This window comes from Zeus faber (genome assembly GCF_960531495.2).
Source record: "Zeus faber genome assembly, chromosome: 1".
Classification (NCBI taxonomy): Eukaryota; Metazoa; Chordata; class Actinopteri; order Zeiformes; family Zeidae; genus Zeus; species Zeus faber.
This window is the reverse complement of record NC_137193.1, coordinates 40,151,385-40,177,064: the sequence shown is the minus strand read 5'-3', so window position 1 is coordinate 40,177,064 and position 25,680 is coordinate 40,151,385. Positions and strand designations below refer to the sequence as shown.

Below are 25,680 nucleotides of genomic sequence, written 5' to 3'. Positions count from 1 at the left end.
ATAAAAAGCAAAAGTATAATGCCGATAAAATAAAAATGGCAGATAAAAAAACAAATACAACTTCAAGAAATGAAATTCACAAAGTCGACACAAGAATGTGAGAATCATTAATTGAAAATAAAAACAAAGGAAAGACAAAGCGAGACAAGAAATTGGAGAGAGAGAGATGGAGGGCGAGGGAGAGGGATGGGGGAAAAACAGGAGGGGTGTGAAAGCACAGTCAGCCCTAGTGTTGCTCCACTAACCTACTTACCATAATCTCTTCACATTTCATAACCGTGTCTCGGTTACATCATAGGCTTACACTCTATTCTCACAAGCATTGTGATGATCATTATTATTGTTATTATTATTATTATTATTATTATTATTGGCATGACTCACAGCCGTCTCTGTGCCAAAGTCAGCGGACTCATCTGCACTCCTATTTCCACACGCTCATAAACACAAACACAAGCACACTCAGTGAGAGGTAGACTCTGTGCAACAGCAATTAAAAAAAAAAAACAGTGCAGAGCCTTTAGAGGTTACCAGGCATTTTGACTGTACAGCCAAAATAATTTATAATGCACATAGGAAAAAAGGAAAAAAGCTTTGCAACCAAACACAGCAGCATGGCCCAACAGTGCAATCCATTCATTGTGTTTGGTCATGCTAATCCTATGAGGTAATCCAATGTTCTAGTACAGTTGAGCAAATGTCACTAATCCACAGAATAGGTAAAAATACGATAGCGCCCTCTGTTCTTTTATTCACAACATTTGAATTCAGCACGGGTATATATTATTAATTATTGTTTTTATTTTTATCAAATAACATACAAATCGTATTTATAGTAGTCCTTTTGTGTGCCACAATATACATATTTAGCAAAACATTAATTTTTCTTTGTCTTGTCTGAAGAAAGGTGAGATGAGATATGAGATAAAATACAACTTTATCAATCCCCAGGGTGGGGCTTGAAATTCATGTGTTACAGCATCAGAACTCGACAGAACAGTAAGAATGAAACATATGTATAAAACTACACAGTGTGTTTACAGTATTAACCTAAACACTAGCATAATAATAATAATAATAATAATAATAATAATAATAATAATAATAATAATAATAATAATAATAATAATAATAATAATAATAATAGTATTATTATTATTAGTAGTAGTAGTAGTAGTAGTAGTATGTAACTTTGTACCTAATGTAATAATTATGTAAATATTAAAATAATTACAGGTACTCCTCACTTAACGATCGAGTTCCGTTCCAGGGACCAGGCCGTTAAGCGAAATTGGTCGATAAGCGAGGACCCGTGTTATTTCACGGTAAGGAGCTGTGGCCATTGCGAACGCTATTGTAGTAAATACTGACAGACTTCGGGAACGAGACTGAGACTTGAGAATGGTGAGGGGATGAGATGTGTACCGTATATATAGCGTATAGAGTATATACAGTATAAAAAAGGGTGGTGCGCGAGGAGACGCCTGACGTTGGGACGCCGCGGCATTGTACGCAGCGTACAACACCGACCGGTCAGAGAGCTGGTCGTAGGTCCGAACGGTCGTTAAACCGGTAGGTCGTTAAGTAAGGAGTACCTGTAGTCAAAACGTTTTATTATTATTATTATTATAATTATTATTATTGATAATAATAATAATAATAATAATAATAATAATGTAGTGTAAAATACAAATCTTGAATTATAAGTGCGATATAATTCGCTTCGCTTCGCGGCAATTCCCACGACCTCTCCGCGTGAGTCTCCTGTGCGCGCGCGCGCGATCGAAGGGGCGGGAGCGCGCGAGGCCGCGAGATCATGGGTAGTCCACGCGCCGAAAGCAGGCTGGGGGGGGGGGGGGGAGGGAGGGGGGGAGGACGAGCAGCTGACTGCGTTATTTTACTTCAAGCTTTCCACAAAACGGCCGTAGCGGAATAGCGCGGGATAAATACAAAGAGAAAAAGAGTTGGGCTCGTCACTCTTCTTCTTCTTTTTTTTTCTTCTTCTTCCTATTGTTGTTATTATTATTATTATTGTTATTATTATTATTATCATTATTATTAGTAATAATAATAATCATTCGCTCGAAGGAACCCGGTGTGAAACATATGAGGATTTGTTGTTCTGCAACTCGTCCACGGCTCTGTCGGAGCTGAGCAGCGCTTCACTCCCACCTGGAGCTTCATGACCCGAAGATAGGAGCGAAAACACAGCAACATGAGGGGTGAGTTTGGCCCCTACTTCCTTCTTTTTTTTTTTTTTTTTTTACCGTTACGTTCGTGCGATGTCGCTTAATGCTGTTAAGCATTGGGAGACGGTTTGCAAATAATGGCTGAAGTTCTTGAAGGGATAAGGACACTTGGAAAAAGTGAGTCCGAAGTGCGTAGGACTGCAGCCCAGCGTGGCAAGAAACTGCGTTTGTTAAACCAAAAACAAAAAAAAAAAGAAAGTTCCTCTTCTGCTATTTAAAATCACAAATAACTCGGGTTTTTTTTAATGCGTACATACTATTTCAAATGCCACAGATTGCCGCACCCCCCGAAATCGTTTGCATTTTTCACAAGAATCTTTCATTTTTTTTGGCTCCCCGTAGACACAGTTGGGTGTCCTGGTGTTTTGGTGTTTATGTGATTTATTTGTATTTGTCTTGCGTGCATTAAATTAAGCTGCAGTTGCTTTACTCCGCCTGTGAGCGACTGTGGTTATGTAAGAGAGGGAGCGGAAGAGGAAGGGAGGGGTGGTCAGAGAGCTGTCAAACCACACACTGTGACAAGCTGTATTTACTGCTTTTAACGATTAAAATATTCATTAAACATTCTAAAAATAAACACCTTTTTTTTTCTGGAGGGGGTTAATGAACTGAACTGAAACATTAATTTTGTTGTGAATTTATTTTCAATTTTTGTATATTTTCGTATGACGTGAAAATAGAAATTGGGAGGTCATAGCACTTTCAATAGAGAACATTTCAAGTCCGTCTTGGGGGAGAAATGCATCGGGAAACAATTATTTCTGAGAAGTAATAAGTACTGTAATTACATTCCAGGAAAATGGGAGCTGAACTTCCTCAGTACAAAGTATGCACAAAGGAAATGTAACACTTTGTAGATTGGTAAATGCTTCTACTCAGGGCTGGGCGATATTGACAAAATCCAATATCACACTAACTAGATACTTTAATATTGATTATTTTGCAATATTATGGGGGTGGCCTTTTGGTGTTGCCACCATATATTTACATACAAGAAATATTTGAGAAACAATCATTAGTAATGCGTATATTATGACCATTGATTAGAAGCTAGAACAGACTATGATGCTCAGAAAACTCCATTACTTTACTGTGATATTCCTTAAAGACGACATTTAGCTATATCACGATATTACAATAATCCAAATCTAAAATCGATATTGATATTGTTATTACAACAATGTATCGTTCAACCTTTAGTCCTATAATATCAAGTCTTGCGAGGAACCCAATTTCTTTTTCCAGTTTCCCACAGTGTTTACTTTTTTTTTTTGCGTCGCTTTCTCTGGCGGTTTCTATGGTGTTGCTGTTCTGCAACACAGTATAGCTTCCAGTGTGATGGAGGAAGAGAAGAAGAGAGTCTGATGTGCCATTGACCTAGTTCTGTCATTGAGGATTACACAGCATTCAAGCAGGAGGGAAAGGAGGATGTGGTGGGGGGGGGGGGGGGGAGTCATGTTGTTATTACTGCAAAAATGAATTGACAATTGACATAATTAAAATGTGTTGTCAGGGTACCAGACGACAAGATGAATCTTCTCTGGAGGAGCCTGATTTTTATGCTGACGCAAGTGCTTCTGCAGCAAATTAAGTAATGGTAAAACAAGATTAGAGACGGATTATGCAACACTACGAATCCAAAGATATTGGGACATTTTAACTTTGGGTGGGCTTGTAAATTAAATTAAATAACCATATTTCTCATTGCAAATAAAAAATTCTTGACATTGTGTCACCATGAAGGCCTAGATAATAAAGGTGTGATTTTGCGATGTGGTAATGTCAGAGCAATGCCCCACTGCTCGGTAGCAGGATGTGGGCACAGCAAGCCAACACGCACCCTTAAGCACAGCGGGGCGTTAAGCTGGGCTTCCTGTGTCCGCTTAAGGTTACATCAACCAGAATGTATGTCACCCTGTTTCATAGTCAACCGCTTGCCAAGCCCAAAAGTGTGATAAAATGAATGAATTTAAAACCCCCTTTTTTTTGCAAATATATAATGGATGGAAAATTCCAGCAATGTTGCTGCATTTCCTCTGCTTATAATGCATTTAAAAAGCCTGTCCCTGTTAATAGTTAGTTGAGAGAAAGATGAGATTTTCTCTCAATCGTGGATCAATGCAGTTCATCTCATCGTATTCCAGCTGAAAAAATCCATTAGTGAACACATTGCACGAACTTCAAGCTGATGAGGCAACAAGGTGAAATAAGTAAACCTTTACTGAACAGGTCAACAGATTTTCCTGCCCTATCTCGCCCATGTGGCTGCCAGATAGCGCACGTTGCTCAAAAGGCGGCTGCAGCTGTGCCGGGCCGCCCCAAAGCCTGCTCAAAGCCGCTATCTGTTCTGTGTGCTCGGCCCGGGGGAAGTTCACAATGAGCTACAGTATGTTTCAAGGTGCCCCTTCCCTTCGACAACTGGCCGCTAAGATTCCATTCCTCTGGACTCCAGCTTAACTCTCCACCTGCCTCGCACACGTTGCAGTTCCCCTTCATAGCAAGGTAATTACATTATAGCTCCTTGGAAGGCATTTAGGAAAATATGATCAGAAGCGTTCTCTCCAGCAGTTCAGTTCCTCAAATGATAATTCACATCAGTTTTTCTGAGAGGTATTCCTGATGTGGACGGAATTGAAAAGAGACATACAATGTCTGTGTTTGTTATTTAAGAGGTCTGTGATTTCTGGAGAATATTCCCAAATTTATTTTCTGTGGTTTGGGCCCACGCACAAAATGACACGCTGTTTGGTGAATTCCTGTGTCTGGCTCTGTGCTTATGTGACAGAGGCCCTGTTGGGTTTGGGCAAGGAGCGAAGGAACACAGCGGGATCAAGTCAATGCACTTTGTCTTGTTTGGTCAGTGGTGGAGGATTACAGAGGCACAGAGCAGGAGGCCTACTTTCTTACTGTTCTGTTTTCAGACATGAAGTGTGTATTTTTTTTTGTAAGGCGAGGAGGGAGAGTGGAGGGTGGTATGCAGAAAAATAAACCTTATTAACTGGAGTGGCCAAAACAAATCTGCAATAACACAAGATATTACAAATTTCACCAGCCATGGTGAAACATGATATTAAATCACCTAAAGTATAGGGTATATATATTTACTATATATAGCCTATACATATATTTAATATATATATTTAGTATACTAAATAAATTACTTTTTTTTTAGATGGTGTTGTCTGCAGATTGGGTTCAGATGCTTGTTAATTATTTACATAAGAGCTGTCATTAAGGATTGGCACAAGGAAATATTTTATAACAATAATAATATTTTAATAAAACAGTTTGCAGACAGCGTAGTTGCATTTCATACATGCCCAGTTTTGAATGTGCACTCAATGGCAATGATGCGTGTATAAAAGCTAATGGAATTGTTTATGGTTTTTCATTTTGTCAGTAGCAGCTTCATGATTTGCACTACTTGTCATCCTCTATAATGCCAAGATGCACAGCCAGCAGAGTCAGTGTCATCCCTGCTGAAGCGACGGCCACGCTGTTGTCATAATTCTTTTTGAGATCTGTGAAGAGATGTCAGCCAAATTCAATAAACTCCTCATAGACTGCAGCTAGGGGTTCACTGGGAGTAAACCATCTATGAATTCTACATAATAGTGTACACTGCAACACTGCTTTTCCCCAATTCCATATATAACTGCTTTATAAACCCTGTATAGTGCTAGAGAGGGAGAGTCTCCCATACAGAGATACAGTATCATTTAATAGCTTACCACATAGTTTGAGTTTGAGGTTTTGGCTCCACTTGAATTCTCTAGATAGGGTGAACTAAGAAACGGGCCAGAAAGAGGGATGAATTATCGCTGTTCAAATACAGCTGCCGGCGAGGCTCTCTTGTGAGGAAAGGGGTGTGGGGGAAAAGGAGAGAAGGGGTGAGATATGGAGACAGAGTTCAGAATGGTAAGCAAACCAACTGCAGGAAAAAAAACTTATTCTAGAAACTTAACAATAGCACATCGCTCAAAATATCATCTATGCTTTTGAGCTTGCTTGCCTCCCGGCCCATAGGAAGCCATGGTAATGTAGGCTACGTGTACAATATTGAGAGCAGCTTGCTTGCCTCCCCGCCCATAGGAAGCCATGGTAATGTAGGCTACGTGTACAATATTGAGAGCAAATAGAATGTTCAAGGTAAACAGGACCTTTGGACTTTGTTTGATTAGGTGGGAAGCCAGAGCAAAGTCTTTCAAACTGAGATTTTACAGTACCGGGGCGAAAGTTCTGATGAAAGAGCATCAGGGAGGCTGACATACTGACTGACTGACACAGAGAGGAGACTGAGATCACACATACACACACACAGACACAGACACACACACACACAAACACACTGTACTTTGTGTTTTCTAAGGTATTTGCAGGTTTTATAAGGTGTGCATTATGGCATTGGTGATATGTAACAATTGCAGTATTCTGCTCTGAGTGGTGTAAACTTTAAGTGAGAAACATCCTCCTCGAATAGATTTTTAAATAGTCTACAGCCGCCGTGTGATATAACAACATATGATTATTTTATGTAACTCTGACATCAGACTTTGAGTCGGTAACAGGCGGCACGGCAGGAGAGTGAGCGCTGCCCAACCAACTGCACCGGAGTATAAATAGATTTATGGTCTCGCTCAAAGACGGGTGAAATTTCATTCAAATACTTGACATGCTGCAACAAGACCAGAGCTAGTATGTGCTTCTTCCGAACCCCACATCTGAAGCTTACTGTGTGTGTGTGTGCGTGCGTGCGTGCGTGCGTGCGTGCGTGTGTGTGCATGTGTACGTGTTTAAACATTTCCAGATGTTACATAAGTTGTAAAATTTCCAGCAGTGCAGTATTACCCTCCCAGTCTAAAGTGGTCATCAATCTTTCAGTAATGATACCATGGATTGTTTTTCTCTCAACTCCTCCCTCCCTCCGCCCAGCGTTTACTCAGCCACGAGCAGGAATTAGTTCCACCTTAAAACCCACAAGAAATCATATTGTGTCCTTTTGCAAGGCACCTCCTCCTCCCTGTTGATGCTGAATGGGAAACTGTGTCAGTAGAACAGCTCAGTGCTTGGCTGACGGGTGGGTGAATCGGCCAATGGCGGACAGAGCCGCACGCAAGCAGCCAATGGTAGCCAGAGATGGAAGGGAGGGATGTCACAGTGTTGCCAGGACAACCTCTTTTGAATGAGTGTGTTCATGGAATGTGGCCAGACAGGCGGTTATATAACAGGCCGATGGGAGGGAGGCGGGGAGAGGAGCTGGATCAGCCAGGAGGTAGAGAGTGACGGAGAGAGAGAGGGAGGGTTTTTTTCCACTGGCCTTTATTTATTTATTTATTTATTTATTTCCCTCTGTTGCTTTTTGTAGAAATTCTATCCAGCAAAAAATACTCAGATAGCTCTAACCACAATTGGTGGGACAACACTTTTTTCACCACCCACAGCGGTTCTTACTCTTAGACTTAAATATCGACCGATTGTTAAAAGTAAAGAGTTTGAGTCCTTTACTTATAGACTTAGGATGTTAGTTTGGGGTCATTAGAACATAACGATTGGCGTATATTCCCATTTTCTCCATGGCAGACATCTGACATGCTTCAAATTGCCAAAAAAGCAGAAATCCAAGTTATTTTTCCTTATTTTCTTATTGGTAATATTTTCAGATCCAGCTATCCCATTTTGTCTTTGTATCAGACCGATTTGTATAGATGCATCCCAAAAAATATTGACACTGAAAAATGCCTTTCTTGCAGCTTTATGTGCAATTTGTTATTTATATGTCAGTCTCACTGTAATTAGTCTCTTGTTATGTTCGGGGCCAAATGACAGACCAAGAGACAGGTCAAAAAAACAACTCTTCAATGGGTGCCTTTTTTTTACCACAAAACAAATCAGCAGTCTTTTCAGACTACTGGACCACATCAAAGACTGTGAACTGCTGCACATCACCCAGTTTTGGAGTTGGACCAGCCTGCTGTCAGAAGAGGGAGCAATCAAATTTTAATCAGATGTTAAAAACTCGGCTATTACCTCAATCTCCGACAGCTGCATCCCCTGCCGGCTGCCATTGTTGGCTCCCCCCACCCGCAGATGGCGCCAAAACCAAAGCTCTGCGTATTATGTTACGGTCACACCACAGGCAATGGGGCGCTGCAAGGCGAACAGGCTGCAATGAATTTCAAATGGAACTCGGCTTCATCCGGCTGCAGGGGAGGAGCGATGACCAGCGACGAGCTGACAGTTTCACGTCAACAAGGAAATTTGAGCAGGTTTCAATTTTATGAAAATGAGCAGCGACAGTCAGTAGGAGGGAAGAAACGCTCTCTATGGCGCTGTTCCTCGGAAAATGGACACTCGGATCACTGCATATTTTTCCTAGTTTTTTTTTTTTTTTAAACGTCACTTAAACTAGCGATAAAATAAGGAACACGTCATTTTATGTTTCTTCAACAAGTACGATTCTTTATTCTAATGGGACGGATGGCAAGATTATTTACGTAATTTTTTCAAGAGGTTATTAACTAGTAAGCAAGTAAACAAACTACACCATTTTAATAAATAATAAGTAGACAGGGCACCATCTATGTATATAATGTATATTAAATATGGGAAAGGAAAGATTTGAAATGTTTGGCGTGCACACAACAGCCAGTGGACTTTGAGCCGACATGCCCACAAATGCCAGGGCCACAGAAGCCCACGGTGTGACCGTACAGTGACGAGACGAGAGCTGCTCGGCTTCACCCTGCAGCCCCATCGCCGGTGGTGTGACCCTAGCATTACATGTATCCACCCACCCTCATGAGTAGCATGTTCCTGCAATAGAGGAGGGTGCAGTTTCAGTACCGCATTTCTGGGATGCTAGTTTTTCGTGACGGGCAAGCATAACCAAGGACCCCATTTCTAGGGCACATGGACAAGATGGACAACACCCTACCCCTAACCATCTCTAACCTCATACCGAAACAAAACCATCTCTCACCTTGTACCTAAACTTAACGATCGCTACACCTTATACCTAAACTTAGCCAGCTCTAACATACCTAAACTTAACCATCTCTAACCTTTTACCTAAACTAAACCATCTCTAACCTTATACCTACACTCAACCATCTCTAAGCTTATACCTAAACGTAACCATCTCTAACCTTATACTTAAACGTAACCATTTCTAACCTCATAGCTAAAACTATCAGTCGTTAGACAGAAAGTAGTATTTGTGTGGAATAAACCTTTAAAACTATGATTCACTAGGTGGTGCCATCACGAAAAGCTGGGTTCCTAGAAATGCAGGCCTGAAAATTAGGTCCTAGGACTGCAGTCCTGAAACTGCAGCCTCATCTATTGCAGGAACATACTATTGACCCACATACCGAGCCTGGTGTTTGATTGCGTGGGCGTGAGTAGTGTTCAAAGAGCTTTTGCAATGCATTCATTTTCTGAAGAGCCTGCTGGGCCTGTAAATACCACTGCTGCAATTTATAGGTTACCGAACACCCTACGTCACTCAAAATGAAAAACTGCAAAATGAAATAAAATCTTGAAAATAGTAAACAGTAACAGTAAAATTGCGGTTGTTGCCAGGAATCGCCATTTGAAGGTCAGCTGCAGAGGAGCAGGAGGACCGAGAGGCGTCAGGGTCTTTGTTAACCTGTTGCCATTTGCTGCAGCACAGAGCAGAGACAGAGAGAGAGAGCAGTGAAACTTAATAACCCTGGGCCTCAGCTAATGCAATTGAGCTGCTATTCTGGGCATCGGGAGGCCCTGCTACTTAGATAAACAACATAATGAAAAGAACAGGCTGTTCCTGGATAAGACGGCTCAGACTCCACACTGGCGTCAAGGTGTATAATATATACATTGTTTTGCTTTTATTTATACAGGAGTCAATGAGTTCTGGCTGCTTGTAGCTTTTCTCGCCATTTCTCCCCTGAATATATCACTGCGGTATCTCACTGGGATACACACTCTGTTCCTCATGGTTTGCGGAAGGAAGGAATTTGAGTCTTAATTCAATCCAACTGCACCCGGTGGTATCATGTAAAGGGCTGCATATGCCTTTGTTTGGGTTTGTAAATCTTTCAAACCAAGGCTGTCTAAAGTAAATATTGATTCATATTAGACTGCCCGTCTCGTGTGATGCGGCTTTGTTTTTTGTTATCCGAGCGTGATAGGCCCACAAGACAAAGTTGAACATTTTGTCAGAAGGTGGAAAAAATGCTTCTTCTTCTTCTGATTCTGCCACAGTTTGACCAACTTGCGGTAATGTGTTAACGTTCTATTTCACCCACTGTTGTCAAACCTATAGTTTGATATCCAAAAGAGGTGTTAATGGTAAGATCATTACATAATAAGAAGTGTATCCTTTTTTGCGGTTAATAAATTATGTGAAGGCAAATAGCTACCATGTACTTAATTAAGGGTTGGGTGGCTGAGGAGAATGTTGGCAAATTATAAAAGGGATAAACCACTTATCTAATCTGTTCCATTCCCTCCTATTGATGCCTAGTTGTAGCTTTAAATGTAACTGCAGACTAAAATATTCTTTTTTTTCTCTTTTTTGTTTCTCCTCAGCTCAAATAGAGGTAATCCCCTGCAAGATCTGCGGGGACAAGTCGTCAGGGATCCACTATGGAGTCATCACCTGCGAAGGCTGCAAGGTGGGATATTTCTTACATTTTAAAGTTACATTCATGACATTAGTTGAAATAGCCACTTTTCTGTACACTTTTGCACCCTGAGGATAATGGTATAATATGAATAGGCGTTTTCAGTGTAATTAGGGATGCATCGATACCATTTATGTTTTTTCCACTGACTGTATAAGCACTCAGTCACTCTAGTGACTCTAGTCACTCTTTAACACAATCAATCGTCACTGACTTCCAAGAAACGACTTGATGTTCCTTTGTTATTTGGTTTGAGTATTGGAGGCATTTTAAAATGCACATGGACACTGTATTGGGCCCACTACGGCTATTACATTTACATCACAGTGTATGCGTCTGTGCATCTCTGAATATTCAATATTCAGTTTTGTTGATGCAGATTATTTCTTATTGGTTTCCTGGATACTCTCATGCCCTCCCTGCATCGACTCACATCTCATGTGGTATCTGTGTGCTTTAGGGTTTCTTCCGCCGCAGCCAGCAGAACAACGCCATGTACTCCTGCTCACGGCAGAGGAACTGTCTGATCGACCGGACCAACCGGAATCGCTGTCAGCACTGCCGGCTGCAGAAGTGCCTCGCACTTGGAATGAGCCGTGACGGTGAGTCCGTTTTCGGTACCGCTCCCTCGTCTCTCGACCCATTTTTGGAAGTTAAAAGTTCACTACACGGGGAGGGGGTTGGTGGGGCGGGGGGGGACCCTGTTACCTTACTATTTATTTACTGTGAGGGGTTTATTAAATGGGATTTGGACTTCCCTAAGACCACGGACCGTGGACCCAAAAAGAGTTCAGCCCCGGGCCTTAAAGTATTAGTTTCCAGAGCTCAACTCAGAGAGTTCAGATGGACTCCAACAACGGTGCTTTGTCCAATCAAAGTTATTATCCTTTCATACAAGTTAGCCAATTGAAGCAGCTGTTGACAGCTCCTGAAAGACTAAGAAAGAGAATAAAGTTGACATTTAACTATAAAGGTTTGGTCAACATCAACCTGTAATAGATTTATTTGACAGCTGAGTTCTTCTACCAGTATTATTACAGGTACTCCTCACTTAATGACCAAGTTCCGTTCCTAGGACCAGGTCGTCAAACAAATCGGTCGATAAGTGAGGACCCGTGTTATTCCACGTTGAAAACGCTGGTGTAGTGAATACTGACAGACTGCGGGAACGAGACTGAGAATGGTGGTGCGCGATGAGATGCTTGACGCTGAGATGCCACACACACAGCGCGCACGCCGCGGTATTGTACGCAACGTACTATACCGACTGGTCGGAGAGCTGGTTGTAAGTCTGAACGGTCGTTAAACAGGTAGGTCGTTAAGTGAGGAGTACCTGTATTATTATCCCTATTGTTATTGCTCTGCGTTTTTTTTTTGTTTTGTTTTTTTTTCTCAGTGTGTTTCAGGCTAGAAGTATCTGAAACACATCAACGGCAGTACGCAGAGACATGGTTAAGGTCTCGTTAGAACCAGGAGATTTAAGACGTTGTCGTTCATGTTTGATCAATATCGATCTACATTTGGAGCAGAAAGTAGTTGAAAACTCTTTCATTAGTTTCAGGAGCGGGCCGCTTTGTGACATCGTCATCCGAAGTTAGACTGTAGGAGTCCAAAACAGTCCAAAACATATTCCGTGTTTGTGTCCTCTGTGGCACGCCTAGTCCTATGGTGTTGACCTCGGCGGGGGAATGAGGCCAGAGGTAAGTTTTTTCAGGGTTAATCAAATGTAGTCCATTTATTTAAATTGTGAGCGGGGAAAGGGTGGGGGAGAAAAAACATCTAAGGTTCTTCCCGGTACTGGGCATCAGCAGCATTCCTGTCTCCTGCTGGCGTTGTCCTCCTGGTGACACACAAAATAGAATGATTTACTTCAGAGTCAACAGACTATTCAACAACTTTTTTTTTCACATATATTAATGCCCGCCTGTCCTGAGCAGTACAGTTCCCAAACCAGGCAGGGATGTTGCCTGTCAGGATGCTCTCCACTACTCCAGAGTAGAAGGACTTGAGGATCCTCAGTGAGACCCTGCATTTCTTCAGCTGCCTGAGGTGAAAAAGACGCTGCCTCACCTTTCTCACCAGAGTGTCTGTATGTAAACTCCACGTTAAGTCCTCTGTGATGTGGACACCCAGGTACTTGAAGCTGCTCACCCTGGTGACAGATGTACCATTAATCACCAACAGCGTGTGCGTCCTCGGTTGTAATACTCTCCTAAAGCCCACAATCAGCTCCTTAGTTTTGCTGACATTTAGGAGGAGGCTGTTGTCCTGGCACCAGAGTGACAGGTCAGCCACCTCCTCGTGGTAGGCCTTCTTGCTGTCGTCTGTGATCAGGCCCACCACGATAGTGTCGTCAGCAAACTTGATGATGGTGTTGGAGCTGGACTTGGCCACAGAGTCATGCCTGTACAGGGAGTACAGTACAAGGCTGAGAATGCAGCCCTAGGGGGATCCTGTGTTCATTCAGGGTGAGGGTGCTGGACATGTGCCTCCCCACCCTAACCACCTGGGGCCTGGTCGGGAGGAAGTCAGGATCCAGGCACACAGCGGAGTGTTCTGGCATTGAAAGCTGAACTGTAGTCAATGAATAGCAATCTCACATAGCCCTCCTTCTGGCCATCCAGGTGCGTGAGCGTGGTGTGCAGTATCTGGGAGACCGTGTCGTCCGTGGATCTGTTCAGCCGATATGCGAACTACAGCGGGTCAATTTGTGCAAGGGAGGGAGGCGCAGATGTAATCCTTAATCAACCGGCTCTACCGAGGGCCACCGGTGGTTAGTCATTCAAGCAGAGGCGGAGGCAGGAGGCGTCGACACTCGTGGCTGGGGAGGGGCTGCTCTTGTAGTTAGTAATGGTCTACAGCCCCTGCCACAAGCAACTGGTGTCCCGTTGTTCCATCTGTAGCCCCACTGTGTCCCTGTATGTCCGTTTGGTATCCTTCACTGCCCTCCGCAGTTTGTAGGACACCGCTTTGTAATTGTCCATATTTCTGGATACAAGACCTTCGTTGTGCGAGCATTCAGATCACCGTGGACGGATTTGTCAACCCAGGGTTTCTGGTTAGGAAATATCCAAACTTTCACTGTGGGTACGATGCTGTCCACTAACTTAGCTATGAAGCATATAGCTACTTCAGTAAACTCGCTGAAGTCACTGGAACTCGATTGGAACACGTCCCAGTCAGCGTCACTCAAAGCATCCTGAACTGCGGCCTCTGATTGGTCTGACCACCGCTTTACTTCTCTCGTCACTACCGTTCCAAGCACGATGCAGGGCTTGTAAACAGGAAGTAAAGAGATGGTGGCATGGTCCGATTTCCAGAAAGCAGGGAACGAGACGGTCTTGTATCCTTTCTTGTACAGTGTGTAGCAGTGGTCCAAAGTTCTTTCTCCCCTGGTGGCACACATGGTGTGTTGGTGGAAATTAGGCAGAACCTTTTTAAGGTTCGCCCTGTTAAGATCCCCGGCCGCCACCACAGCCATGTCAGGTTGCTTGTTTTGAAGTCTGCACAACACATCATGCAGGTCTGATAGTGCTGTGTCGGGTCCGCCTGCAGTGGGATATAAATGGCTGTGATGATGACCATGCTGAATTCCCAGGGGAGGTAGAATGGACGGCATGAGCTGTTCCAGGTTCAGCGAGCAGGAGCACGAAAGAGTCTTGATGTTGTTGGGGTTACACCAGTTGCTGTTAGTCATGATGCAGACGCCTCCACCCTTGGATTTCCCTGACTCCCCCGATCTGTCTGTGTAGAACACTGAGAAGGATTCAGCTGTACGTAGGGATGGTCCGGCGCCAGCAGGTTCAGCCATGTCTCCGTCAGACAGAGGACGCAATCGTTCTTCGTATCCCTTTGCAATGTAATCCTCGCCCGGAGGTCATCCATCTTATTTTCCAGGGACTGGACATTGGCAAGAAAGATGATGGGTAGAGGTGGACAGTCAGGTTGCGTCCTGATTTTGATCCGAATGCTGCCTTTCTTACCACAGTGCTTCCTCCTTCGGCCCACCTGTGGAACCTCGACTGCACTGTTGTTATTTTCTTTGTTGAGAGTTTTGGCGCGTAAAATCTCCACTGGCCAGTCTGGATCAAAGGGATAAAATGTCCCAAAGTTGTACATTCAGGGAATTTTTTATATCCACAAGTGCATCGCGGTCGTAGGAGATCTCGGCCGATGAGTTTTTGACGGACATAGCAATGTAAAATGGAAAAAAATACTAAAATGTACATAATCGACACAGAGCGTTTGCGCAGGCGACCACAAAGGCCACCGCCAAGCAGCACACCAAGCAAGACATTCTTTCTCCACCACTGCATAATTATTTCCTTGCTTCAGCAGTTTTCGGCTGATAAAAGTCACTGAGTGCTCTTTGTCATTTATCACTTGCGAAGGAAAGCCCCCAAACCACTCTCTGAGGCGTCTGTTTGTAGGGTGAAGGACTTGGTAAAGTCAGGCACCACCAGGACGGGTTCAGCACAAAGGGTCTCCCCGAGGGTGCAGAAGGCCCATTTCACCTGGTGTGGTTGACTATTTTGGGTCAAATCATGGAGAGGAGCCGCCAGAGCAGCTTAATTCGGTACAAACTGCCAGTAATACCCTATTAGCCCCAAGAATGTTTTGACTTGCCTCTTGGTAGCTGGTCGCAGCCAGCAATGGATGCTCTCCAGTTTCTTTTTCTGAGTCTTGACCAACCCGCTCCCAATTGTGGGCCCCAGGTACTCTGCTTCATCTAGTCCCAGATGGCATTTCTTTGGGTTTACCACGAAACCTGCATCTCTCAGGGCAGTGAGCACTGCTTGTAACTGTCTTTTGTGGGAGTCCCAGTCCCGCCTGTGAATTACTATATCATTCAAGTAGGCAGCTGCATAATTCCTATGAGTGCGCCTACCAGGCTGTTTCACCTCATCCCCAAATGTAAATTAATGTAATATTTGCTCATTATTCTTTTTGAGTTTGAGTTATATTTTCTTTTTCTTTTCACCAATGGTAGTACCCATGGTGCCTGACAACTGGGTAAACCTTTTTGAGTTTATCAACATTGAATGTGTTTTATAACACCTCTTATGACATCCCTCTTAAAGTGGTTATTCTTTGCCTTTTAACAGCGGTGAAATTTGGACGAATGTCCAAAAAGCAGCGTGACAGCCTGTACGCCGAGGTCCAGAAACACAAGCAGTCGCAGCAGGGTGCCGTGGCTCGGGAGGACAACAGTGAGATGGCCGCCAACAGCCGCACCTACAGCCGAGGCTCCAGTGCGGCACTGAGCGACCTGGACGACATCACCACGCTGCCCGAAGGCCTCCTGTTTGATCTTCCGCTGACACCGGAGGGCGCCGCGAGAGACTACTGCAGCCTAGAGATGCTGAGCGGCAGCGCCGGCAGCAGCTCCTCCTCGCAGAGTTCCCCCGAACAGACTGGCCTGGACTTTGTGGAAGGTGTAGGACACCATATCAAGCATGAGTACCAGCTGCTGCACGACTCCGGACTCTTCTCCCACGCAATCACCAACCCTATGCCCGACGGCTGCTCCCTGCTGGAGATAGGTGAGCAGAGAGAAAAAAACTACATCTACTGTATACTGCGATATATCATGTTTGCGTATGTATTTTATAGGGCTGGGTATCGGGCGAGATCGCACTATTCAATTCGATATCGATTCAATCAGATATCATTGAGATGGCTCATGATTTGATTCTATTTCGATGTATTGGGTGTTTTATACATAATGTGAATTGCTGGCAACATTTCAGTACCATCTGACATGCATTACAAAAATTTCACAGTGCAAATTCAGTGTATCTTTTTTATTTTAAATTGTATGTAATTTAAAGCAGCACTATGTAACTTTTGGTATCAGGGATTTGGTGCCCCAGAGTAATTACCGGAGCCAAACGTACCGTATAGATGTTTTTTTAACCCAGCTATGTTATTTTAATCATATTAACTAATTATGTGTGTGTTTTGTGCTGCTGTTCAGAGCGTATCACCCAGAGCGTGGTGAAGTCGCATATGGAGACCAGCCAGTACGGCAGCGAGGAGCTGAAGAGGCTCGCCTGGAACCTGTACAGCCCCGAGGAGACGCGCTGCTACCAGACCAAGGTGAGAGAATTTAGCCAAGTATTTGTCAAGAGTGGACTTTTTATATATGACATTTAAATTAAATACATTAATAAAAAAAAAATATAGATATACTTGATATATCTTCTAATTATTTAATAAAAACATTCAGATTTTGCGGTCAAATCAACATTGATTAAAATATAAAACTATATTAAGTCAGCTGATTCCCAGTTAAGGTCCATGCAAGTGTCTTCTTCTACTTAAAATTCATCCTGCATTTTGTAACTCTTGTTTCCAGTTAACTTGTTTTTAAATTAAATAAACTACTTACAGAAACACAAACAACAGGGATTTAATGTTTTATTTTGTATAAATCAAATGATTTGATTTTGTCATAACTCTGCTATTTATATATTATGCTATACCCTCATCAGATATTTGTTGCTAGGATGCCTGTAAGTGTATATCATAGACAGGATTTTATTATTTTAAGCTATTTAAAGTAGCTTAAACTTCATTCACCTTAAACACTTTGTTTTCCTCTCTCCTTCTCTCAGTCTGCTGAGCTGATGTGGCAGCAGTGTGCCAGTCACATCACCAACGCCATCCAGTACGTTGTAGAGTTTGCCAAGCGCATCACAGGCTTCATGGACCTATGTCAGAATGACCAGATAATCCTGCTCAAAGCAGGTCAGTGTTCTGCCGCTTCAGACGGACTCAAGCCACAGACAAACTCCAAACTCCCTCATATACTCATGTGCGGTAGCGACCATCGCAGCGGGCCCGGTGGCGGAAAACTAGGCCAGTTAGCCACGTCACCGATGTTTTCCAACACACAGGCGTCACATTTCGAGACCCATTTGAATGTTTTTCTTTTCTTTCCTTTTTTTATCCATTAGAAAAAAGAAAAGAAAACCCTGCGCTCATCCGTGACTGATTTACAGGACGCTCTGCCCCTGCCCTCCCTGTTTGTTTTCATCCAGTGTGAGATGAGACAGTAGAAATGTCGCTATTTTGAAGTGACACTTCTGCTTAAAACGCCACATTTTCTTTCCCTGTTTTACCCACTGTTTTTTCCCCGTGAAGAGTTTCCACTAGTTGTTCAATTTGGGGGTAAGAGACGTCCGAAATACCACCCGAAGCTGCGACAAAAACTAGCACTTTCCACCTGGAAAAAGTCATCCTCTTAAGACCTCTTAATACGGTTAGACAGAAGGCCTGATGACTTGCCAGTAGGTTCGGCTTATTTTCTCTTTTTCCAATAGTGTTTGAGCTTCCCCTGATGTGACCTTGCTTTTTTTTTAGACCCAGAAACACTATCCTTATTTTAGTCATGCTCGCGTCGTGTATGACTCCATTATGCATGCACCTCGGGGGGATTTATCTTTTTTAACTTCACCACCTTGGGTTATATCACAGCAGCATGACAGGGGTTAGCGCTTCATGGACAGCTCCGGCCTCCAGTGTCACACAGGTCCTTCCAGGACAAAACTTCTTTCTATTTCCGAAAACAGCCCGACCCCTTGACAAAACTCACCGTTGTCTTGTGGCGTTCGATGCAGAAAGCCCTCGGCTCGCGCTACAGGTTACGGAAGTCAAGTATCAGATACATACAGGGACGCTTAAAATCACATTTTAGTTATGCATGTTATTGTAGCTTAATCTTGAAATTAAGTTCTGGCATTGAATAGTAATATTGATGTTACTTTGCAGGTCATGTGTTTTTCATGCGTGTATTATTTCCCCTCCATTTGTTTATTCTGTTTTTCCTGTGGTCCTCAGGCTGTATGGATGTTCTTCTGATCCGCATGTGTCAAGCCTACAACCCCATCAATAACACGCTGCTCTTTGATGGAAAGTTTGCCGGCGCTCAGCTCTTTAAAGCCCTCGGTGAGTTCACAGGTCACATTCTGCATCGTAAGATTTCACTCCTCCACACACACACACACACACACACACACACACACACACACACACACACACACATACACACACACATACACACAAATGCAGCCTCATTTGAACCATTTTGTTCACATTTCAACTTCACATTCTGCTGAGATGTAGACGTGTAAATTATGAATATCCAGACACACCCCAGTCCTTGCCAAGTTTCTGTTTTGAGGATCTTTTAATGACTTTGGGGTTTGCATCTCTGTCTCCCTCTCAGGCTGCGACGACCTTGTGAGCTCCGTGTTTGATTTGGCCAAAAGCTTGAGTCGAATGCAGCTCTCCGAGGAGGAGATGGCTCTGTTCAGCGCTGCCGTGCTGCTATCACCAGGTGAGTGCTCACAAGAAGATAAGACAAAACTTTATTTACCCACGGGAAGATTCCTGTGCCAAGAAAATACTCAGTTGGAATAGGTACATAGAATAAAAAAACAATGTACATGATTATAAAATATAATATATTGTTATTAGGGTGCATGCATGGTTAATATCAGTTTAATTGGAATTAGTTATAATTATTGAATAATGATATCAATAAAAGAAGAACTTTGTTATTTGCGCTTTGGCACAAAGGCAATAAGCTCAATTTTAATGGACATGTTACCACAATCAAATATACTTCAGCTGAAAGGAACCCTTCTCTGGAATGAAAACCTAAATAATACACCAAGGATGAACCCTGGACACAAGATGGTGGGGCTGTACCCGACTCAGTATTTTGTCAGTCTAGTCGGATTCGGTTCAATGCGAATATTCGACTATTCGTGGGGGGAGTCTCAGTTGACTGACGGGTTTCCGACTAATGATTTCAGGGGGCAGCCCTACAAGCTGGAGGATGTGGCCCTTTCACACTTTTGTGTACACACCAGTAGATGCATTTGAAACCGCTCAGCGAATTGGTGGAAAATGTCCCTCAGGTGTTTACTGCTCAGAGAGGCACTGTGTTCCTTCAAAGTTCAGGACATGTGTTAATATAACTTCTATAACTTAGCGTTATAAAGGTTAATCCAAGGCAGTTTGATTACAATTCTGGGGCCTGAAATGAATTGTCTTTGTTTTTTTCCAGACCGACCGTGGCTTACCGACACCCAGAAGATCCAGAAGCTTCAGGAGAAGGTCTATGTGGCTCTGCAGCGCTGCCTACAAAGAGAGGGCTCATCAGAGGAGAAGCTGGCCAAGGTACTGTGGACATCCTTTCTAGGAACAATCTCAAAAGATTTACCTCTTTAACTCTTATTTACGAGCAGAAGAATCAAAAAGATGTCACAATGTTCACAGTAGTCCTCTGTCATACAGCAGTGTTTTGATCCTCAGGGTTTAGCGCTTTATCAAAAACACAAGACGTTAAAGTGCAGAAGCCGATGCATGGCCAAGAATGACAAAAGTACAAAAGTGTGGTAAAAACAAAGATGTTCATGTAGATATTTAGTCATTTCCCGCCTCCCTGTTTCAGATGGTGGCCAAGCTTCCCATCATGAAGTCCATTTGCAACCTCCACATCGACAAACTGGAGTTCTTTCGCCTGGTCCACCCCGAGACCGCCTACACCTTCCCCCCGCTGTACCGCGAGGTGTTCGGCAGCGACTTCACCTTCCCAGACTCCACTGAGGGCTAACTCCCTGTGGTGGCACAGAGTGATCTGTAAAGTATAGATGTTGAGGTTTAGAGAGAGAGAGAGAGAGAGAGACAGAGAGAGAGAGAGAGAGAGAGAGAGAGAGAGAGAGAGAGAGAGAGAGAGAGAGAGTTATGGCAACCAGTAGAAGCAAAACCAACCAGCAGCTCAGTGACAATCCTGCACGCTCCACTTTACGACACACTCCTCTCCCCTCCAAAAACTCCCGCCCCGATGAAGTAGCTTATGATGCTCCACACACCGGCCCTCAAGAAGCTCCACCTCGACTGGGCGGGGCGGCCCAGTGGCCGGGCGCTGCCGGGTGGACGGTGCACGCTACCCAAAACTATTTTTCTAGGGAGGCAAAATAAATTATTCTATAGTAGCCTGTGTAATTTGTATCCTGAAAAAAAAACAAAAAAATCAACAATATTTTTCTATGAGGTGACCTCACAAACCCCTGTAATGCTGAAATCCTCTCTAGAACAAGTTCAGATTCTCTCCCAGTTCTCATAAGCTGATGAATGTTGAATGTAACCCCCCCCCCCCTCCCAATCCTCCCGATCCTCATTAACCCAGCCCTGGGCTTGATACAGAATGTACGCACCAACGGTCCTTGTCCCACGCCTGTTCCAATTCGTAGCAGTGCATTACTTACTGACTTACTTCAAGTCATTTTGATAGCGCCCATATTTTTGCAGTTTTGTATCTTGTGATCAAACTGTTTAAAGGGACCATGATCAAATTCACCAACAGGCAGGGTTGGTTTTTTTTAACTGTGCAAAACAACGGCAAAGACCCTAAAAGTGTCAGCCGACATGCACATACAAACTCTTGCACGTGCAGCACTTAGAGCACTTATGCTGCTCTACATGGGTATTTTTTACCAGCACACCTACAGACACTGATATTTATGAGCTCTTTATTTTTTTTATGCAATCAATGACCTCAGTCCTAATCCCCTTTCCCTTTGCAAATGCCACTTAGAAAGAGAGAATGGATACACAGACGTGTTGTGAAAGTATTTTCAGATGTTCCTTTTATATACATACATTTATATGTAAGGTAAGAGTAGTCATAGAGAGTGAGAGGGAGACAGAGATTCAATTTGAAAGAAAAAATAATGGTAAGGTATTAGTTGCTCTCAGGTCTCTCAAACAAAAAAGATACTGCCTGACCACACGCCGGCTGTGGCGGCTTCTAGGACAAAGTGATCGAACTCAATGAACAATAAAAAAATCCAGTGAATAATTAGCACCTATTCTGAGTCCTTGTTGAAATCCCAAATTAACTATTTTCTTGGCACCGAGACACTGGGTTCAGACTCAAAGGACTGCTGTTCTTGAACGTCGGGGATTCTTTGAGAGACTTTGACAAAGTCCAAAGCACGGAGAGGAAGTGTTCGCTTTGGGCTGTTGGGGTCAAGGTGTCGAGTTGAGGAGCTTCTGGAACTTTCCCACCTCCTCCTCCTCGTCAACCTCCTTGCCGACCTCCTCGCCGCCACTGGCACCGGGAGAAGAACCCACGGCCCCAAGAGACTTTTGGCAGAGCTGAGAAGATGCTGGAACTGGAGGTCAACGTTGATCCACGGCCTGGGAGACCTGGGAGACCTGAGAGACGACGGGTCTTTAAAACTTTTTGGACCTTGGTGGTTTAAACGGGACTTTAAAAGGACTGTCTGCCCCCCGCCCCCCCACTGCTGCAGGCTCAGGCAGCCTGAGGTTGTTCTGACGACTTCTTTAGGTCCGCTTCTCCTCACCTCACCCCCCTTACTACCTCACCCCTTTTTACACACACTACATGGCACACTGAAGGGTTTTCAGAGCTGCCAGCTACCCCCCTGAGTTAGTGCTTTTACGTTCTCTGAATGTTTCTGCCGCAAGATATTTTGTGAGGGATTGCGATTTGAGAGATAAAAAATCCAGTCTCAAAAATTAAGTTTTCAGTAGATTTTTAAAACGCCCGGGTGGGAGACGAGAGCAGCATCGATGTCGCTGTAGATCTATTTGGGTTGAGTAAACTACATGGCACCTGAATTTTTTTTGTTTTGTTTTGTTTTGTTTTGTTTTGATTTTTAGGCTACTGCTCTCGGTCGTTACATTCCTTTTGATCCAGAAGGCCCGACACAGATAGAGATCTGCCGGAGGGATTTTTGGGGAAACGTGTGAGGGTGCGTGCCAGGATCAAAACTTCCTCCTGATTTCAGGAGGACGTTTTGGATTTCTAAAAAGACTAGAATCGCCAACGCTGAGAGCTTGCAAAATCAAACTATGGTTCATAGTTTCATCGTGGGGAATAAAAACAAAAATAGTTATTGTGATCTTCAAAAGACAATCAAAATATACCCTTAGTGGTATTTAATGTATAGCGTGGCACTGCTGGAACAGTGCTGGGCTCCAGACTCTCCGCGTATGGCAGCCAGTGTGAGGAGAGGTGCTTCATGTAGCGGCATGGTGGGATCGTGCAATAATGTCTTTCCCGATGATCTGATCTGAGGTCAGAGCGGCATAGTTTATGAGCTTTAACAAGCACTCCGGCAGAGATGGTTCAAGTTCAGGCCAGTTCACTTTTTGTTTTTAGACAGATCACATATTAACCGGCAACAACGGGAGGACTGGAGGTTTCTATGGCAGAACAGGTGAAACGCAAACTCGAGAAGTCCTGTAACGTTAAATACAAAATCAATCGGTCGGACGGCAGTTCTCTGTAAGACATCAGTTTGGTTTCCTCATAGAGGATTTACTCAGGGAGATAGCTGGGCTCTCAGTTCTACAGTGTCTTTACTTGTATGCTGGCAAAACACCTCGCAACAGGATAGAAGACTTAAAACCTTCATCACTGTGTACAGTACACGTTTTTGTGAATGTTTCATCACACAAGTACCAGTTTACCCCTGGTCTAATGTCATAATCGCAGGACATCGGAGTCTGAGTCGTAGAGAAAAAAAAAGAATAACAGGACCTTAAATACTACAATGAATTGTTGAGAAAAAAACGGATTAGAATCTCTGAATTTTGTGTTGGTTTTGATGTGATCTTTTGTTTCTCTATTGCTATCCTCTGTAATGTTTTGTTTCTTTCATCGGTTTAGTACCCTTTTTGTCTTGCAGAGATGTAATTCTATTTTTGTTAAAGAGCATTTTGAAATATGTCTCCCTAAAGGTTTCTCTTTTGTCATGATCCTTCTGTTTATCATATTTTCACACTATTTTAAGATTATTATTAAAATCAATATAGGTTTTAATAAGATATAATTTATGATGTTATGGATATAAAGCCTAAGAGGTTATTAACACAGTACAGTGTTATTGTTGTACAATGGGGATTAAATATGTGGATTTAAGAATGTAATAAAGGTCTTTTACTATAAATAAAACTTTTCCTTGTATTATTTGGTAATGCACTATTAGCCCTTTGAGTTTTATGGCGTCATAAATTAGTCAGAAATGTCACAAAAATAAAAGACACAAGTTGCACTTTTCAGTCTTTTTAGAAAAAAATCAAAAATCATAGAATTGTTTTGGATTATTTTTCCAAATTTATGATTGTAGGTTTCCAAACCAATTATTTCAGCTAATATTATATACTTTTTATATTACATAGTTATATTATTTTACTTTAGTTGTATTATATACTTTTATTTTATATACGATTATCTATTGTTTTCTTCTTCTCATTGACGAGCTTCCTTTCAGTCTCATTGGTGGTGTCCAGTGCCTGCAGGGTCCAGTTGATTTTCTTTTACAGTTTGCACATTGTTTAAAGCACCACTGTGTAACTTTTTATTTTTTACCCTAAAATAACAGCTTCAAAATCATTTTGATGGAACACTGACTTGTAATATGGAGAAGGGAACCTCTTTCATTCCCACCCCCAACCGCCCAAACGCCTGTTCTTGCACTATTGGTGCAAGAACAGCGGCGGGTTATCTCCCAAATAGGAGCCTTTCTGTGTGGAGTTTGCATGTTCTCCCCGTGCTCACAAGGGGTTTCCTCCACCTCACGTCAGTAAGGACCCCCACCAAAAACATGCACACATCATCGTCTGACCAGCGATGGACACTCGTCACCAGGTCCCCGGGCGCGTCCACGTATGCTGCCCACTGCTCCTGGCTGTGCCCCCGGAGGAAGGACAAGCCAGGATGAGTCAAATGCAGAGGCCTCATTTCACCGGCCACCATCAAAGCATGTGCATGTGCATGTGTGTGTGTGTGTGTGTGTGTGTGTGCAAGCATGTGTTGTAGTGTGGTGTGTTGCGTGACGAATAAAGGCTGTTTCTTCTTTGACACTTGTGTGCTCCGGTTCGAAACCTCGGGGAAAGTGCGTTACGCTTTACGCCACCACGTCACTTCCTTGAGGTTTGACACAAGATTTAAGATTCCAGAGACATATGTATGTGACAAATAAATCTCTCGATTCTTAAATATGTATCTGACAAATGAATGTCTGGAATATGAACGTGACAAATAAATCTCTGGAATCTTCAATACGTACGTCATACATCTATGCAGTGAAATCTCTTTGCAATGCACCCAGAGATTATGCACAATAGTTTCTAAACCTAATTTCTACCTAGCTGACTAACTGATTCCTAAAACGTAATGCAGTTAGTGAATAGAATAATATAAATTAAATAAAAATAAAATAACTACAATAAAAAAAATGTATAAGACTCAAATAAAAATAAAAATAAGACACAGGGCGCCGGCACTTGTTATTTCTTTGCCTGGTAAAGATGTATTAAAAAAAAACAAAAAACGATAAATGATAAACTTGCTGGTCAAGAGGTCCGGTAATAATGCTCATACAAAACGTAGCCGCTCCACCTCCCCCGACGGCGTGGACGAGGCGGGCCAGCGGTGCCGGAGCCGGAGCGCGCCGTCTCACACTTCCACTGCTCCACAGGGGTTTGTTTCACCCTCCCGTGCCAACCGATCCGCCAGGCCGAGCACCTGCGCCGGGAGCCGGGGGAGCCGCGGGGAGGGAGGCTCCCCTGTGGACCGAGTGCTCGCTGAAGCGCTGAGCTCCGTGCGAGGGGCGCCGTCACCTAGATGTGCGTCGTATCTGACTGTTATCGAGACGTGGCCGATGAGGTTCAAATCTGTCCGGTAAAACAAATTATTGAACGGACGCCAGAGCGAGTGT

At 43.3% G+C, this 25,680-nt stretch overlaps 1 protein-coding gene across 2 annotated transcripts; it reads left to right on the top strand.

Moving 5' to 3' along the window:
- The first annotated feature begins 1,921 nt into the window (after positions 1 to 1,921).
- Positions 1,922 to 23,904, top strand: rorca (RAR-related orphan receptor C a). Of its 2 annotated transcripts, XM_080011171.1 has the most exons (10): positions 1,922 to 2,222; positions 10,821 to 10,906; positions 11,376 to 11,517; positions 16,021 to 16,458; positions 16,893 to 17,014; positions 17,533 to 17,665; positions 18,758 to 18,865; positions 19,146 to 19,256; positions 19,992 to 20,104; positions 20,379 to 23,904. In XM_080011171.1, exons 1-10 carry the CDS (start codon positions 2,216 to 2,218, stop codon positions 20,538 to 20,540), a joined length of 1,422 nt encoding a protein of 473 aa, XP_079867297.1. In that variant the 5' UTR covers positions 1,922 to 2,215; the 3' UTR covers positions 20,541 to 23,904. The 2 variants fall into 2 exon arrangements, with proteins under 2 accessions (XP_079867297.1, XP_079867298.1); XM_080011172.1 differs by lacking the exons at positions 1,922 to 2,222; positions 10,821 to 10,906; positions 11,376 to 11,517 and adding an exon at positions 12,527 to 12,615.
- Positions 23,905 to 25,680: the final 1,776 nt, after the last annotated feature.

What these genes read in the sequence shown, in the direction of transcription:
- rorca (XM_080011171.1), top strand. An exon ending in ACTTGGAATGAGCCGTGACG is followed by an intron (nt 11,518 to 16,020) that starts GTGAGTCCGTTT and finishes GCCTTTTAACAG; the next exon opens with CGGTGAAATTTGGACGAATG. An exon ending in TCAGCTCTTTAAAGCCCTCG is followed by an intron (nt 18,866 to 19,145) that starts GTGAGTTCACAG and finishes TCTCCCTCTCAG; the next exon opens with GCTGCGACGACCTTGTGAGC.